Source organism: Anabrus simplex, chromosome 6, assembly GCF_040414725.1.
Source record: "Anabrus simplex isolate iqAnaSimp1 chromosome 6, ASM4041472v1, whole genome shotgun sequence".
Taxonomy (NCBI): Eukaryota; Metazoa; Arthropoda; class Insecta; order Orthoptera; family Tettigoniidae; genus Anabrus; species Anabrus simplex.
Genome location: NC_090270.1, coordinates 178,201,906 through 178,216,952, shown reverse-complemented (window position 1 = coordinate 178,216,952; position 15,047 = coordinate 178,201,906). Strand labels below are relative to the sequence as shown.

General features: G+C 38.7%; 1 protein-coding gene across 1 annotated transcript in view; it reads left to right on the top strand.

Annotated features, from left to right (window-relative positions):
* Hk (Hyperkinetic) overlaps positions 1–14,909 on the top strand; it is a 377,042-nt gene extending 362,133 nt beyond the window's left edge. Inside the window, exon 9 of the mRNA XM_067149172.2 lies at positions 13,871–14,909. Coding sequence (XP_067005273.1) covers positions 13,871–13,972 — 102 coding nt within the window. The 3' untranslated portion in view covers positions 13,973–14,909. The remainder of the gene's footprint in view (positions 1–13,870) is intronic.
* The last annotated feature ends 138 nt before the right edge of the window (positions 14,910–15,047 follow it).

Sequence of the window (15,047 nt, the reverse complement as noted above, 5' to 3'; positions counted from 1 at the left end):
GTTTGGGGAGCTATTGCGTATGATTCCACGTCACCTCTAGTGCGTATTCAAGGCACGTTAAATGCCCACCGCTACGTGCAGCATGTGCTGCGGCCGGTGGCCCTCCCGTACCTTCAGGGGCTGCCCAATGCTCTGTTTCAGCAGGATATTGCCCGCCCACACACTGCTCGCATCTCCCAACAGGCTCTACAAGGTGTACAGATGCTTCCATGGCCAGCGTACTCTCTGGATCTCTCACCAATCGAACACGTGTGGGATCTCATTGGACGCCGTTTGCAAACTCTGCCCCAGCCTCGTACGGACGACCAACTGTGGCAAATGGTTGACAGAGAATGGAGAACCATCCCTCAGGACACCATCCGCACTCTTATTGACTCTGTACCTCGACGTGTTTCTGCGTGCATCGCCGCTCGCGGTGGTCCTACATCCTACTGAGTCGATGCCGTGCGCATTGTGTAACCTGCATATCGGTTTGAAATAAACATCAATTATTCGTCCGTGCCGTCTCTGTTTCTTCCCCAACTTTCATCCCTTTCGAACCACTCCTTCTTGGTGTTGCATTTGCTCTGTCAGTCAGTGTAGCTGTACATTACTTCCTTAGCCTTCATTGAAATTATCTTTGTTCCATATTAATCATCATACCTGGTGATGAAAGGCACTTCCCAGTTGTTTCCTTCTATTAGTTTCCATATCCAATATTTGATTTTCAGTTAGTTCACTTCCCAAGTATTTGAAACATTCTACAATTTCCAGATCCTTGTCTCCAATTTTGATAGCTCCTTTTCCTTTTTTACTTCCTCTACTCATCACCATTGTCTTGCTTTATAATTATTATATAATCCAACACTGCAGGATCATAATGGTATAATAAAATATAGACTTGTAAATAAAATTGTTTAAATTTTACAATGAAAATTGACTTATATGTTTCTCCTCAAGAAATGAAGTCATTAGTTATAGATACCACGTTCAATGAGCTAGACACAATGAACATTCTGATTATAAGATACTTTAAGCGCTTAGATGTTAATTGTTGACTGCAGATAGCCTTTCAGTTTCCTCAGACTCAAAACTGGCTGTTTTGTGAAGAGTACATATAAGTATCATTCATAGGAATCAAATGAATAATCTTCAACAACTCTGGAAGCATGACCTTCGATGATCTTAATTTAGTTAATTGTATAGTTTTGGAGAGGCATGACCCCTCCCAAATATTTGGAGAGAGGAAGGAAAGGGGCCCAAGCCCCAGATCCCATAGAAATGGTGTCCCTGTACATTCATATTTGAGACTTGAAACATTTTTCTTATGTATGTGTAATGGAAAGAACTAAGTTTGGAATCTGTTATAATACATGTACCTGGTATACAGAGTGTTAGGGGTATACGTGCAGATATTTCTTGTAGCAATAGAAAATGATGTGACAAACCACTATATATCAAACTTTTAGTAATCTTCAGAAGTTATTTTGGAGAACAAAGGGATACAATGTTTTTAGAATAGGTAGTATGTCTTGTTCTTGCGAATGAATAACTTTCCTTTGATAACAGGCAAGTCACGCACCATCCGTGCTAAACTGGTTTCCGTTCTGTTTATGTTTAAGAGCAAATGTACTACTGTAACAGCTGAACGCTACCTATGCAATTACACCAATGCCACAAGATTTTATGTAATATATTTGCCAAATTGTTTTTATGTTTAAGAGCAACTGAACTATGATAACAGCTGAAGACTGCTACTAGTGTATGCCATGTTATGTTATATTCTCGCCAGACTGGTTTTGTTGTTGTTAGTTTCCATTTTAGGGGCTTCAGACAACCCTGGTCATCAGTTTCGGACTCTGGAGATGTATAAAGATAATTTAAAAGTCACCACCTTATCAATACACAGATTTATTTACTTCAAAATTGGTAAATTAGGTCAAGACCGGTTTCGATCCCTAAGGGATCATCTTCAGTTGACACACATATAAAAAGAATATTTATAAAAACATCACATATTAATCTTTTAGTTAATTTAATTGAGTCAAAAAAATTTTTTTGTATTTACAATGTTGGTGGGTACATCTTAGTTTGAAAACATGTGTGTGAGATTTATAGGCTCACTATGTCTAAATTATTGCGTATATAGGTCCTATACTTCTTTACATACAGTGTCAAAATTATTACATTCAATATAATTTATCTATTTGATGAAAACACTGGCAAATTGCTTACTGAAATGGTAAAGTGTGTACATTTTTTAGTTTAAAAGTACATGTTGTTTTTTACATGTTGTCATATTACAATTTATATTACAAAGTATAGAATAAAATTATTCTTGCTATTGTGCACATTGATAATAGTGAGACTATTGTAGGGTCTTCAAAAAATATACCGTTGTTTGAGGTATGTCACTGTATATCGGTTTTTTTGAAATGTCAATAGCCTAATTACATTCTTATATATAAGTTATGAAATTTCACTTTTTATAGTTCGGTCAAATGGAAGAAACATAGAATAACCTTGTTAATTTAGATTCTTCATGACTAAAATACTGGTATATAGTACATTATTAAAATAGATCCTTAATACTAAAATAGAAGTATGTGGTACTTTCTGTACTTGTTTTATATATTAAAATGGGGTTTACATTTATTGACATTAGTTCTATGGTTTGTTACCATTTGTAAAGTTGTGGTCTAATATGAAGGCCAGTTGGAAATGTTTAAAGTTAGTGTGATGGCAAAGGGTTCAATCCCTTGTTTATATTGTTTATTTTTGCCGCCTGTTAGGTTCAAGCATGGGATGATCTAGTTAAAATGAACTCTTCATAACTAAAATATTGGTATATGGTAGCTTATTAAAATAAATTCTTTACATTAAAAGTACTAATATGTAGTGCTATATGTGCACATTTTTCAAACGTAAGATAGGGTTAACATAGGTTAACAACAGTACTATGGGTTGTTACCGTTTGTGAGATTGTAATCTGATATAACTGGTCAGTTAGAAATGTATGAAATGTTTACATAAATAGGACCGAATACATATTTATACTACGTTGCTTTGCCTCTTTTTACAAGTGAATTACGTGATGTGGTATAGTATTTGTTGCAATTTTGTAAGCTGCTGCTGTTGTTGGAGTTATCTTGAGATTCTGTATGTCGTTAAGAAAACATTTTCCTTCTTTTCGCATGTCGTTACTAGTTGAATGGGTGACTATTGTGAAATGGAGTGCGTTTGAAATGTCGTGAGTCTTGGTAAAGTTGCACGTTTGTTGTGGCGTGGAGGCTTCTATGTGTTGTAAAATAATGTATGTTAAATGTTGAGACCGTGCATTCTGCATGGATGCCTGTCGGGATCTCGAAAGAATAACAAACAGGACAAAGTCAAGCAAGGCTCACATTAGTGACACAGACATAAGAGTGGTGTGGTGGTAGGAACTACAGTCATAACAGTAAAACTGTGTTGTAGAAAAGAATGAACTAACATACAGTAGGGGCTCTGTAATTCCTGGTGGACGGTAACAAGACTATCTCGAATAGAAAAGCACAGATTTACGAACGTACACAAAAATGCCTGTGTACAAGAAAAATTTACTTATGTTAAACATTACAGGGCAACAGTTTAGAAAACAAAAACACACAGGTTGCTTTACATTAAAAGAAATGTTAAACTGTCTTTTGTAAATTAAAAAACACTCTAGGCAACCTTCTTCAGTTAAATGTTAACTTAATAGTTCCTATGTCAGTAGTGATTATTATAAAACTAGCATTTTATTGAATTTTTTAAATGTGATGATGATGATGATGATGATGATGATGATGATGATTGCTGTTTTAAGGTCATCAGCCCTTAAAAATGCAAAGTGTCTTCTCTTTTAACTCGTAGTGAATAAGAAACAAAATATAAACTGCTCGAAAACACGCAATGAACCCAAACCACATCTAGGGTAGGATTGAGGAACTACCGAATTGCGTTCAAGGTCAATGTCGAGCATTTTAACAAGCACGTCTTCCGAGTGTTGTGTTCAGCTTTCGGCACATACATGGCACTCTCACACTGAAACTCTCTATTTATAATTTTTGTTACCAGTACATCAATTTCTCTGCTCGGATTTATGAGAATATCAAACTATCAAGACTCTAAATACTATATTGATTCTGTACTGTACTCCGAAGTCATTATACTGCAGAAATGGCATAACATCTGATATACCAAAGTAAAACTCATAGCAATTGTTCAAAGTTATCACCCTGGGCTTCTCTGCATGCTTCAGTTCTCCTAATCCGGTTTTGACGCATTCAAGCCAAGACACCAGGTTTGTTCAGAATATCCTCTGCTACTTAAAAAATACGTTCATGGAGGACATCCGAAGTGGTTACTTCAGTTCGATATACTATGTTTTTCATGTTCCCACAGATATAAAAATCCATTAGCATAAGGTCTGGAGATCTGGCTGGTCAATTGATAGTTTCACATCGTCCTGTCCACCGTTGAGGAAATGTCTGCACCAGCGTGTAAAATCCATGTGGTTCTGTGTAGTCGAAGCTACATGTCCTCTGAAAGCTCCAGTAAAGTACTGTATCTACAGGAGCAAGGTAACATTAATATAAAGATGATTAGTCCATGTAACCAACCTCCTACTACACCCATCGAGGTATTAATTCAGAACCGGTGCTGGAAATTGCCTTGTCCTACGGAATGGGGATGTGGGTTCGAACCCCTCTGTCGGCAGCCCTAAATATGGTTTTCTGTGGTTTGCCATGTTCACACCAGGCAAATACTGGGGCTGTACCTTAATTAAGGCCATGGTTGCTTCTTCCCAATCCTGGCCCTTTCCTGTCCCGTCGTCACCGTAAGACCTATCTGTGCCGTGGCAACATACATCAACTTGTAAGAAAAAATGGTAATCAGCTGGTGAAAGACACTGCACCCATTGAATGTGGTCAGGATGCACTCGCTCTTCATGCAGTGTCCTCCGTATTGGCCAAGTTGGTACACCAATGGCACGTGTTATACTATGCGTACAGCGCCCGAGATGACCGTTTACTATTGTCAGGATGTCTTCTTCCGCGTCTAGGATTATACATGGTCATTCATGCCCTTGCTTTTCATAGCGTGATGTAACACGACCTGTATCGCAAATATGTTGCAGTACAGCAAGTATCGTTGCTGGATTTGGTTCCTGTCTGTTGGGAAGCCTTTCCCAATAGATTTATGGAACGCGACCCATATTCTGTTCTGCCTCACGATACACTAGCAGAATATCATGGTATTCATGGTTTTCATACACTGGCATTATTCAAATACTACTACGAAGTAACTCACGTACTAGTACGGACGATAATTCGCCTCTCTGACAGCTGCTATTCAGGTAAAGTTCAGGCAGGCAGTTCATACCTCTAGTCCGGTTTCATGTAGGGGGCGGGAACCCATTTAACCACATCCCCGTTGCTAGGAACAGCAGACAACTGAACCGGCACGTGACACATCTAGTGCTTTTGTCGAACTGCTTACGTTGAATATTCTCCCACAATGTGATTTCATTATCGTGGATTTTTGGGAGACCGACTTGCAGTATGCAGAAACATCCCGGACTTCATTTCATCATTTTGTTATAATGCACAACATAGCTCAAACACAAAACCTATAGGATGTCCAGTTAGTCTGCAAGGCAAAAGTGTGTTAAAGTGTAAGTAAATAAAGTTTCTTACGTCAACGAAAGAATGCATGGGATAGGATGTCCAAATGAGTAGTATTGGAATTGAATTGTCAAAGCACATCGAATGTTGTGCTTCATACCAATAAGGGACATGTTATAAAAATACATAAATTAAACATACCTTCCTTTCGTGCTTCAAAATGAAAAGAACATGTTTAATGGTAAATTGAAGCATTCTAGCTTACTTCTGCTTTTGCAGTGCCTATTAAACTATCAAAATAAACGTTGCCAGGATGAGTAGTTCAGACGGTTCAAGCAGTGGATTCATGAACCTAGCAGGCTTGATCCTGGCTCAGTCCGGTGGTATTTGAAGGTGCTCAAATATGTCCGCTTCTGATCAGTAGATTTACAGGCACATTAAGGAATACCTGTGGGCAAAATTCCAACACCGCGCATCTCCATTGGGACGTAAACATTATTATTATTATTATTATTATTATTATTATTATTATTATTATTATTATTATTATTATTATTATTATAAGTGTGTTAGTCTGTTATTACTAGCTATTATGAAAATAAACCTCCCGATGGTATCACCACCTTGACGAAGGCAAAATACATTTTGCCGGGTTTTTTGGAGGCTTGCGTATTCAAATGATCCTTAGAGCTATGCCGGCGGGAGCATATGTTCCTGGTAGGGCCACCCAAGCCGGACAGGTCTAAGGTGATGATCCAGACTAAGAGTGATCCCCTCGTCCTCCAGGTTGGGGGTTGGTACGTGGGGCTAACAACTCCACTACCACAAAACTACATATTGTTCAGAAACCAAATCAAGATAACCAGACGGTCCCAAACTTACGACGACTAAAGCGCGCTAAGTGGCAACGATACGGATATATTGGAACATGGAATGTGAGAAGTATCTTTCAGGCCAGGGCTAGTAGAAAATTGGAGGAGGAATTACTTAAATATCAGATAGATGTGGCAGCATTACAGGAGATAACATGGAAGACAATCGAGGTGACAGATCTACAGCACTACATTTTGTTCAATAGTGGGGAGGAAGAAAATAGAATAGGAACAGGGTTTATGGTCAAGAAATCGGTCAGTCATAATGTGATTGAATATGAAGCAATAAGCCCCAGACTATGCCGGTTAAGATTGAGAGGGAGATTTGCCAACATATCACTAATTAGTGTCCATGCACCAACAGAGGATGCCGATGAGGAAGAGAAAGAACATTTCTATGAAAAAATGGAGCAAGTATATGACAAGTTGCCCAAGTATGATGTTAAAGTTGTCCTAGGGGATTATAATGCCAAAGTAGGCAAAGAGAAAGAAAACCACCCAGTGGCAGGATATCATAGTAAACACCAAGAATCAAATGAAAACGGGTGGAAATTGATTGACTTTGCCTTTAGCAAGGAGCTGGTGATTAAGAGCACATGTTTTCCCCATAAGGAGATCCATAAAGAGACATGGATATCACCGGATGGTCTGACAAAGAACCAGATAGACCATGTGCTGATAGATGCGCGACATGCCTCCAATATAATGGACGTGAGAAGCATGCGTGGTGCAGACAGTGATTCAGATCACATACTGGTGAGGATCAAGTTCCGAGAAAGATTGGCAATTAAACCCAGGGACAGAGCTGAGCAGAGCAAGATCTATAATGTAGAACTGTTAAGGGATGAGAAGAAGGAGGAAGAGTATAGAGACCGGCTGCAAAGAAAGCTACAGATGGGCAGAAACGGAGATGTGGACATCAACACAATGTGGGAGGAAACCAAGCTGGCAATAAATACAACGGCGCAGGAAGTACTTGGAGAGAGATGGAAACAGAGTAGAAATAAATGGTATGACGAAGAAGTGGATAAGGTTCTGGAAGAGAGAAATCTTGCCCGACAAAGAATGCTACAGAGACCCACTCGAAATAATATTGCAGTTTTTAAAGAGAAACGGAGAATAGCAAAGACATTGATAAGGAACAAGAAAAGAATAGAAGAAAAGGAGAGAGTGGATGAAATGCAGGAGAATTTTGAAAACAAACAAGGCAGAAAATTCTTCCATGGGGTTGGACAAGTAAAGAAGGAATATCAACCCAGAGTGAATATGCTTAAGGATGAGGCTGATAGACTCATTGTTGGGAAAGAACAAATTCTGGAAAAATGGGCAAAACATTTTGAAACATTACTTTCTGTCAGACCAATAAATGAAGAAAAAGAAGGATCAGACCATATGGAAACTTCAGAGAGAGATGAGGAGGGTGAATATGGAGATGAGTGTGAGGGGGAAGAGATGGATGAGGAGAATGGAGATGAGGATGAAGACGATATGGGATCACCATCGATTGAAGAAATAAGAGATATTATAAAACAATTGAAGAGCAGTAAAGCCCCAGGGAATGACCTCATAACAGCAGAAATGGTAAAACATGGAGGAGAAGTGTTGGTGAAGAAAATACACGAGATAATTAAAAAGGTATGGGAAACAGGTACAATGCCGGAGGACTGGACACTAGCAAATATATGTCCTATACATAAGAAGGGGTCACGCATGCAATGCAAGAATTATCGAGGTATATCCTTACTGAGTATAGTATACAAAATCCTCTCTACAGCCATAACAAAGAGAGTTAGTAGTAGAGCGGAAAGAATTATAGGGGAGTACCAAGCTGGTTTCAGACCTGGAAGATCGACGATGGACCATATTTTCACCATAAGAATGACTCTGGAAAAGACATATCAATACAACATTCGACTAGGGCATCTTTTTATAGATTTTAAACAAGCCTATGACAAAGTTAAGAGATCAACATTGTGGGAAACAATGAAGGAGTTTAAATTCCCACAGAAGTTAATAAAATTGACTAAGATGATCCTGGAGAACAGCAGAAGTCAGGTAAAAGTGCAGGGAAGTCTGTCAAGATCTTTCAGAACCGAAGAAGGCCTAAGGCAGGGAGACCCCTTATCACCAGTGTTATTTAATCTAGTGTTGGAGAAAGCTGTAAGATCAGTAACTACTAATCCGGGTTGTAATATTTACAATAGACTGATCCAAATTTTGGCTTATGCAGATGATGTGGTGATATCTGCTAGAAGTAATGAGGCACTTACAACTGCCTTGAGGGAGCTGAAAGATGCGGCTGGGTCCTTGGGCTTGGAGATAAGTGAGGCTAAATCTAAATATATGTTAACAGAGAGAAATGGAAGGAATACGGAAAACTCCAAGTGGTTGGTTACACCTTTGAAGCAGTAGATAGCTTCACATATCTTGGCTCAGTAATAACATCAGAAAATAAAGTTGAGACAGATATTGTAAATCGAATTAAGGCTGCCAACAGATCCTACAGGGCACTGAATCCCCTTCTGAGAAGTAAAAACTTAAGCAGGAAATTAAAACTGACTCTCTACAAAACAGTATTTCAACCAGTGCTTATGTATGGGAGTGAGGCATGGGTATTGACTGAGGCCACAGAGAGGAGATTAAATGTGTGGGAAAGGAAAGTACTGAGGAAGATATTTGGACCGGTGAAGGAGGGAGATTTATGGAGAATCAGAACAAATGAAGAAATAAGATTATTGTATAAGGAGCCGGACTTGGTGACATCAATCAAAATGAGACGAATTGGATGGCTGGGACATGTACAACGGATGGAGGAGGGAAGACTTCCAAGGAAAGCACTGATAGGACACCCTGGGGGCAGGAGAAGGAGAGGTCGGCCCCGGATGAGATGGCTGGAGGATGTGGAGACTGATCTGAGGACCGTTGGAGTCAGGAGGTGGCGTAGACGTGCTGAAGACCGGGACGACTGGAGAGCTGTGGTCAAGGAGGCCAAGGTCCTTAAAGGACCGTAGAGCCATGGAGTAAAAAAAAAAAATGAAAATAAAAGTTAATCGCTCCACTCAAACTTCGTAGCTCGTAATCTGTCAGAAAACACTAAAGAAAATAGTGAACTGTCAACAAGTCTAAATTATTATTATTATTCTTATAATTGCGGGTATGTCTCCAAAATGACTGAAACATGTACTTAAAAATTGTTTTACGTTGCATTGACACAAATATGGCGACGATGGGAGATGAAACAGATATAAGTGGAAAGGGAGCGTTCGAGGTCTTAATAAAGGTACAGTCCCAGCGTTTCCCTGGTGTGAAAATGGGAAACTATGGAAAACCATCTTCCCGGCTGCCGACAGTGGAGTTCAAACTCACTATCTCCAGAATACAAACTCACAGCTGCGCGCCCCTAACCGCATGACCAACGTACCCTAAGCTCTGATGCCGGGCTGAGTAGCTTGGATGATAGAGCACTGACCTTCTGGTCCCACCTTGGCAGGTTCGATGGCAGCTCAGTTCAGTGGTATTTGAAGGTGCTCAAACATGCCGGTCTTGTGTGTAGATTTACTTGCATTAAAAATATACTGCGGTACACAATTCTGGGACCTCAGCGTCTCCAAAAACCATGAAAATTAGTTAGTGGAACGTAAAGACATTATTATTATTATTATTATTATTATTATCATTATTATTATTATTTGAAAAATTTGGTAATGCTGCTATTCTTCTCTGTCAAGCCAAGGTGTCTATTCTTGTTGGTTGTTGGAATAAAACAAGAAACGAAGAACGTTCATGACTGCAACAATACATGTTTCGGAAAAAGTAAAGAAAGCTGGCTGAAAGGTAGCCACTTATCGTAGAAGCCAAAAAACCACATACAATAGCTGTAACATTATTAATGCCTGCTTGTAAAGAGATGGTGAAAATAGCCCTGGCTTCGGTAGCTGCTAGAGGAATTTGACACATTCAGTCACCAAGTTATTGACATGTCCTGTGATATTGAAAACAATGAGGAGAAAATCAGCAGCATTCAGAAGTTTGCGCCCCATATCAATGAGTCCACCAATATTATCAGCCAAGTACAAAAACTCGGTACATGGATGGAGATATAATTGCAACTAATTTCTTTTTTTGGCAAAGAACATCCAAGTGAAGAAATAATTTGTGTGACTAATGAATAAGTGCTCAAAAATGAATTAAAATGGGAGAAGTATGTTAGTGCTTGTACTATGAATGGTGGAATGAAAATATTTGATGCTCAAGAATGCTAAGTTAATCCTTTCATACAGTATAATGTGATCATTGTCTTATTCACTGCAAAGTCATTATTGCTAAATCTTTCTCACCTTCTCTAAAAGTTGTGCTGGAAGAAGTAGTAAAAGTTTTGAACTTCCGTTTTGTGTCAAGAATGGTATCAGAACATACTATAATCCTGTTACATACGGAAGTACAGTGGTTATCACGAGGCAAATTTTTAATGCAAATATTGGAACTTAAAGACGAGATACATGGATTTTTTATCATTGAAAGGCGTGATGCGCAGGTTTATTTGCAGATGATAAATGAGTATGGAAGTTGCCATATCTTTCTAATATTTTTGTACTTTTGAATGAGATGAACAGAAAAATGTAAGCTAGGAACAAAAATATTCTTACTAGAATGGATAAGATTCAAGGATTTGTGAAGAAGCAAATTTGTGATTACAGAGAATTGAATAATTGTTGCATATGTGGTCACTTGCTTGTGGTAAAAAAATGTGATGATGGGTCTAATTAATAAATATTTAAAATTCCTGCAGCTGAGGTTCAAGAAGTATTTTGGAGACAGTCTTCAAGATTTTGACTGGGTTCATGATCTATTTGTTACAAATTCAGGATCTCTTCTGATTAATATACAAATAGAACTTGCAGAACTATGAGTAAAAGCATTGAAGTTAAAACTCCTCAATGTGCCTTTGGATACATTTTGGTTGGCAATGAAGAGTGAATACCCAGCTATTTCCGAGATGGCATTTAATATGTTATTAACAATTTCAACAAAGTGTTTGTGTGAACTGGGCTTCTTGGTACTGACTGAAAACATCAAAGAGGGAGAGACTCAGATCCATTGATGAAAAGGTTAGATTTGTACTGTCAACGATTCCACTACGGATCAGTTGCCTGTGTGTGGCCAAGCAAGCTCAAGTATCACATTAAAAGTTCAGATTAACACCTACTGGGCCAATACTGATCTCTGTAATAATTATAGATGTCTCTCTTGACCATTTACAAGGCCAAGCAAGACAAGATTGAACATTACATAATCAATACCTTGCTAGTATTTTAAATTTACAGTATAATGTTTTGTGACATGTGGACATGAGAGTCATCAAGATTTTCATCACAGGCTGATTTTAATGTGTTTTCTCCCCTTTTAGATGTCTTTGTACATTCCAGTGTTTTATTTATGCCAATTTTTTTTTAATCTTCATGGCACAGGGGGAAAAATAAAAGGTTACACATGGTCTTTATACATAGAGAAGGCCTATGATAGAGTCCCACATCAGGAAGTCTGGAGACGTTTGAGGACCTGGGGAGTACCGGAAAAGTTTGTGAGAATTATCCAGGATATGCACGAGGGAGCTAGAACGAGAGTAAGAAACAGTGTAGGGTTGACTGGACAGATACTAGTTCGAGTTGGGTTGTATCATGGGTCCTCACTGAGTCCATACATATTCAACCTTGTGATGGATGTCTTATCTGATGGTGTTTGAACTAAAGCATCATGGTGCATGATGTTTGCTGATGATATTGTCTTGTGTAGCACCAGTAGGATAGAATTGGAAGAGAGGCTGGAAAATTTGAGAAAATCCTTGGAAGACAGAAGCCTAAAAATTAATAAAAAGAAAACCAAATACTTGTGCTTCGGAGGTAAGGGGAATGAATTGTTAGAGATAGATGGTACAAAAACAGTGGATAGTTTCAAGTATTTTCAATCTTTTGTGTCTAAGGATGGAAACCACAGAGTGCAGTGTGCCTGAATGACTGGAAAAGAATGTCTGGCATCCTGTGTGACAAACGACTTAGCATAAGGGTTAAAGGAAAAGCTTACAAGACAGCAGTGAGGCCAGCGATGTTGTATGGTGCAAAGACTTGGGCAACAACAAAGACACAGTGTAATAAATTATATGTTGCAGAGATGCAGATGCTAAATGGAAGAGTGGTGTCACTAGAATGGACCGCACCAAAAATGAGAAAATCAGTATCTAAGAAAGTACAAGAGAGAAGACTGCAATGGTATGGATGCATTATGCAAAGGGATGAAAGCTACATAGGGAGGAGAGTGATGGATATGACTGTGTATAGGACTAGAAATAGGGAGAGACCAAGAAGGAGGTGGACAGACAATGTACGAGAAGATATGAAGGAGAAGGAATTAGGGGAAGGTGATGTCTGGGATAGGATAAAGTGGAAAAGACTTGCCAGAAATATCAACTCCGCTTGAAGCGGAATAATAAGAAGAAGAAGAATGGCTGATGGTGGCCTGAGTGGCCGAAACTAGTCCTGTGTGCTAATACTGTAATGATAACATACCTGATTATTGAGAAAATACAGTTATGTGTGTCATTAGCCTTGTATTGAATGGATGGACCATTTTACCTACCAATTGTAGAAAAACATTGTGGAATACTAAACCTAAGAAATTATTTATCACTCCTCTTAATTCTATTGGGAAAACTGAATGAATTTTTTTGATGGATGATCGTCTTCAATTCCTCCTTGGCAGGCTTGGCCAAACGACACTCCAACTCTGCTCCTGCCTAGTGCACTGACAGCATCAGTGGTTTGTAGTCTAGGGAAAAGTTTGGCCATATGACAGTACACAGTGGCCTTGTGAGCCTCTCAGTCTGTCTGCTTTTGAAGAGGTTTCAAGACTTCAAAGGGCTCAAGACTGACTGACCTTTCTCACTTTTGGCTGAGAATGTTCCCCATTGCTTCCTGCTTGAGCTGATAGATCTGCAGTGCAACACCACCCAGCTTAATGACATATTTATGCAATCCTGAAATGAGCCTCCCTTGATTGATTCTATTTCTCTTCTGACAATATTAGGTACGCAAGTGCTTAGGAATCATTTTACATTTATGTTTTCCATTGCCCTTCCCTTTCTTTGCGCTCCACCCTTGTACTTCAAGAGGTCATAACTCTCTTTCAGTCAGTATTACTAGGAATTAATAATCTTGTTTTCTTTCTCCTTAATACAATGATCACCACTGCTAACCACAATGTCCATTGTCCCCAGATGAAGTACTTATAAAAACAGGGGTTACAGTCATTTACCTGCACTGTACATCACATTTTTGTGAACTTTATTTGTAATAGTTTGTCATGTTTTTCATGTTTTAGCTTGTACCCAAATTAAATACCAGCACCATGACAGAGTTGGAGCGGATCTTGGACAACAAACCCATGCGACCACCCATGGTATCCACACTGGCACTTAGATGACAATCAATGTGCCCCCCAGGTGGGGGGCCGATGGGAGGAAATGGGATCGGCGGTGACCAGTCACCCAAGGAAGAGTCACTACAGGAGGAGTCCAAGGAACAGAAACTACCATTCTGCACAATTCAGTGACGCCAGGAGTCGCCGGGCAGCCCAACTCCTGTGTGACTGCCCTGCGTATCATATGAAACCTGGATATAGGCACTTCCACCATCAATCATGGCTAGTTTACAAACTCAGAATGCTAAATGAAAATTACAGTTTTTTCATCTTCTTACAATAATGGGTTGTGGGCTTGATTAGAGCACGTTTAAGTGCTCATGTTTGTAAAAATTCACATTCACTGCATTGTCTGGAAGGACTTACAAAATGAAAGAATTAATAACTTGTGCTAATAAATCCCTAATTGAACACTTAAGAACTACTGACTTCTTTTAGCTTTACTACAGCCTGGCTGTGGTTCTTGTTGCAGTCACAGCAGTATAAGCTAGGTATGAAATTTGGTCCAAGTTTGTTGAAGAACTTGTGCATGTTGGTGAAGTATATTGAAATAGGTTTCATGTATTGTTCTTTGAGAGTGGCCAAAGTATGTAGACGAAAGCTGGCTTTACTTCTCAGCTCAGGGGAACTTGGATGGGAGATAGTAAAAGTAAGTTTCCGTATACTGTACCATTAATTTAGATTTAGAACTTCAATTTTTTCTTACTATCATTAATATTAATACTAATAAATAAGATACACCAATTATAAAATATTTTAATCATATTCTATACATGCCTATATGATAATCTCCTAATGATTGTTAAATGAGAGTTGATTCACTATGGTCATAGTTTTGGTCTACTTGCTCCATCAGGAGCCATGGTATTGATATGCCCAAACAAGTTCTTAAACTTTAAATGAACATACAACTCTCTTAGCAATTGCATACTGTATTTCAGTATATTCTTTAAATTGTTTCAAGCTATATCATGTTATTCCATTTTATACTTTTATCAGGCATGATGCTTTAAGAATATAGTACAACAGATATCTTGTGTAAGAAAGTCATTAAGATTGAATAGATATATCTAGAGCA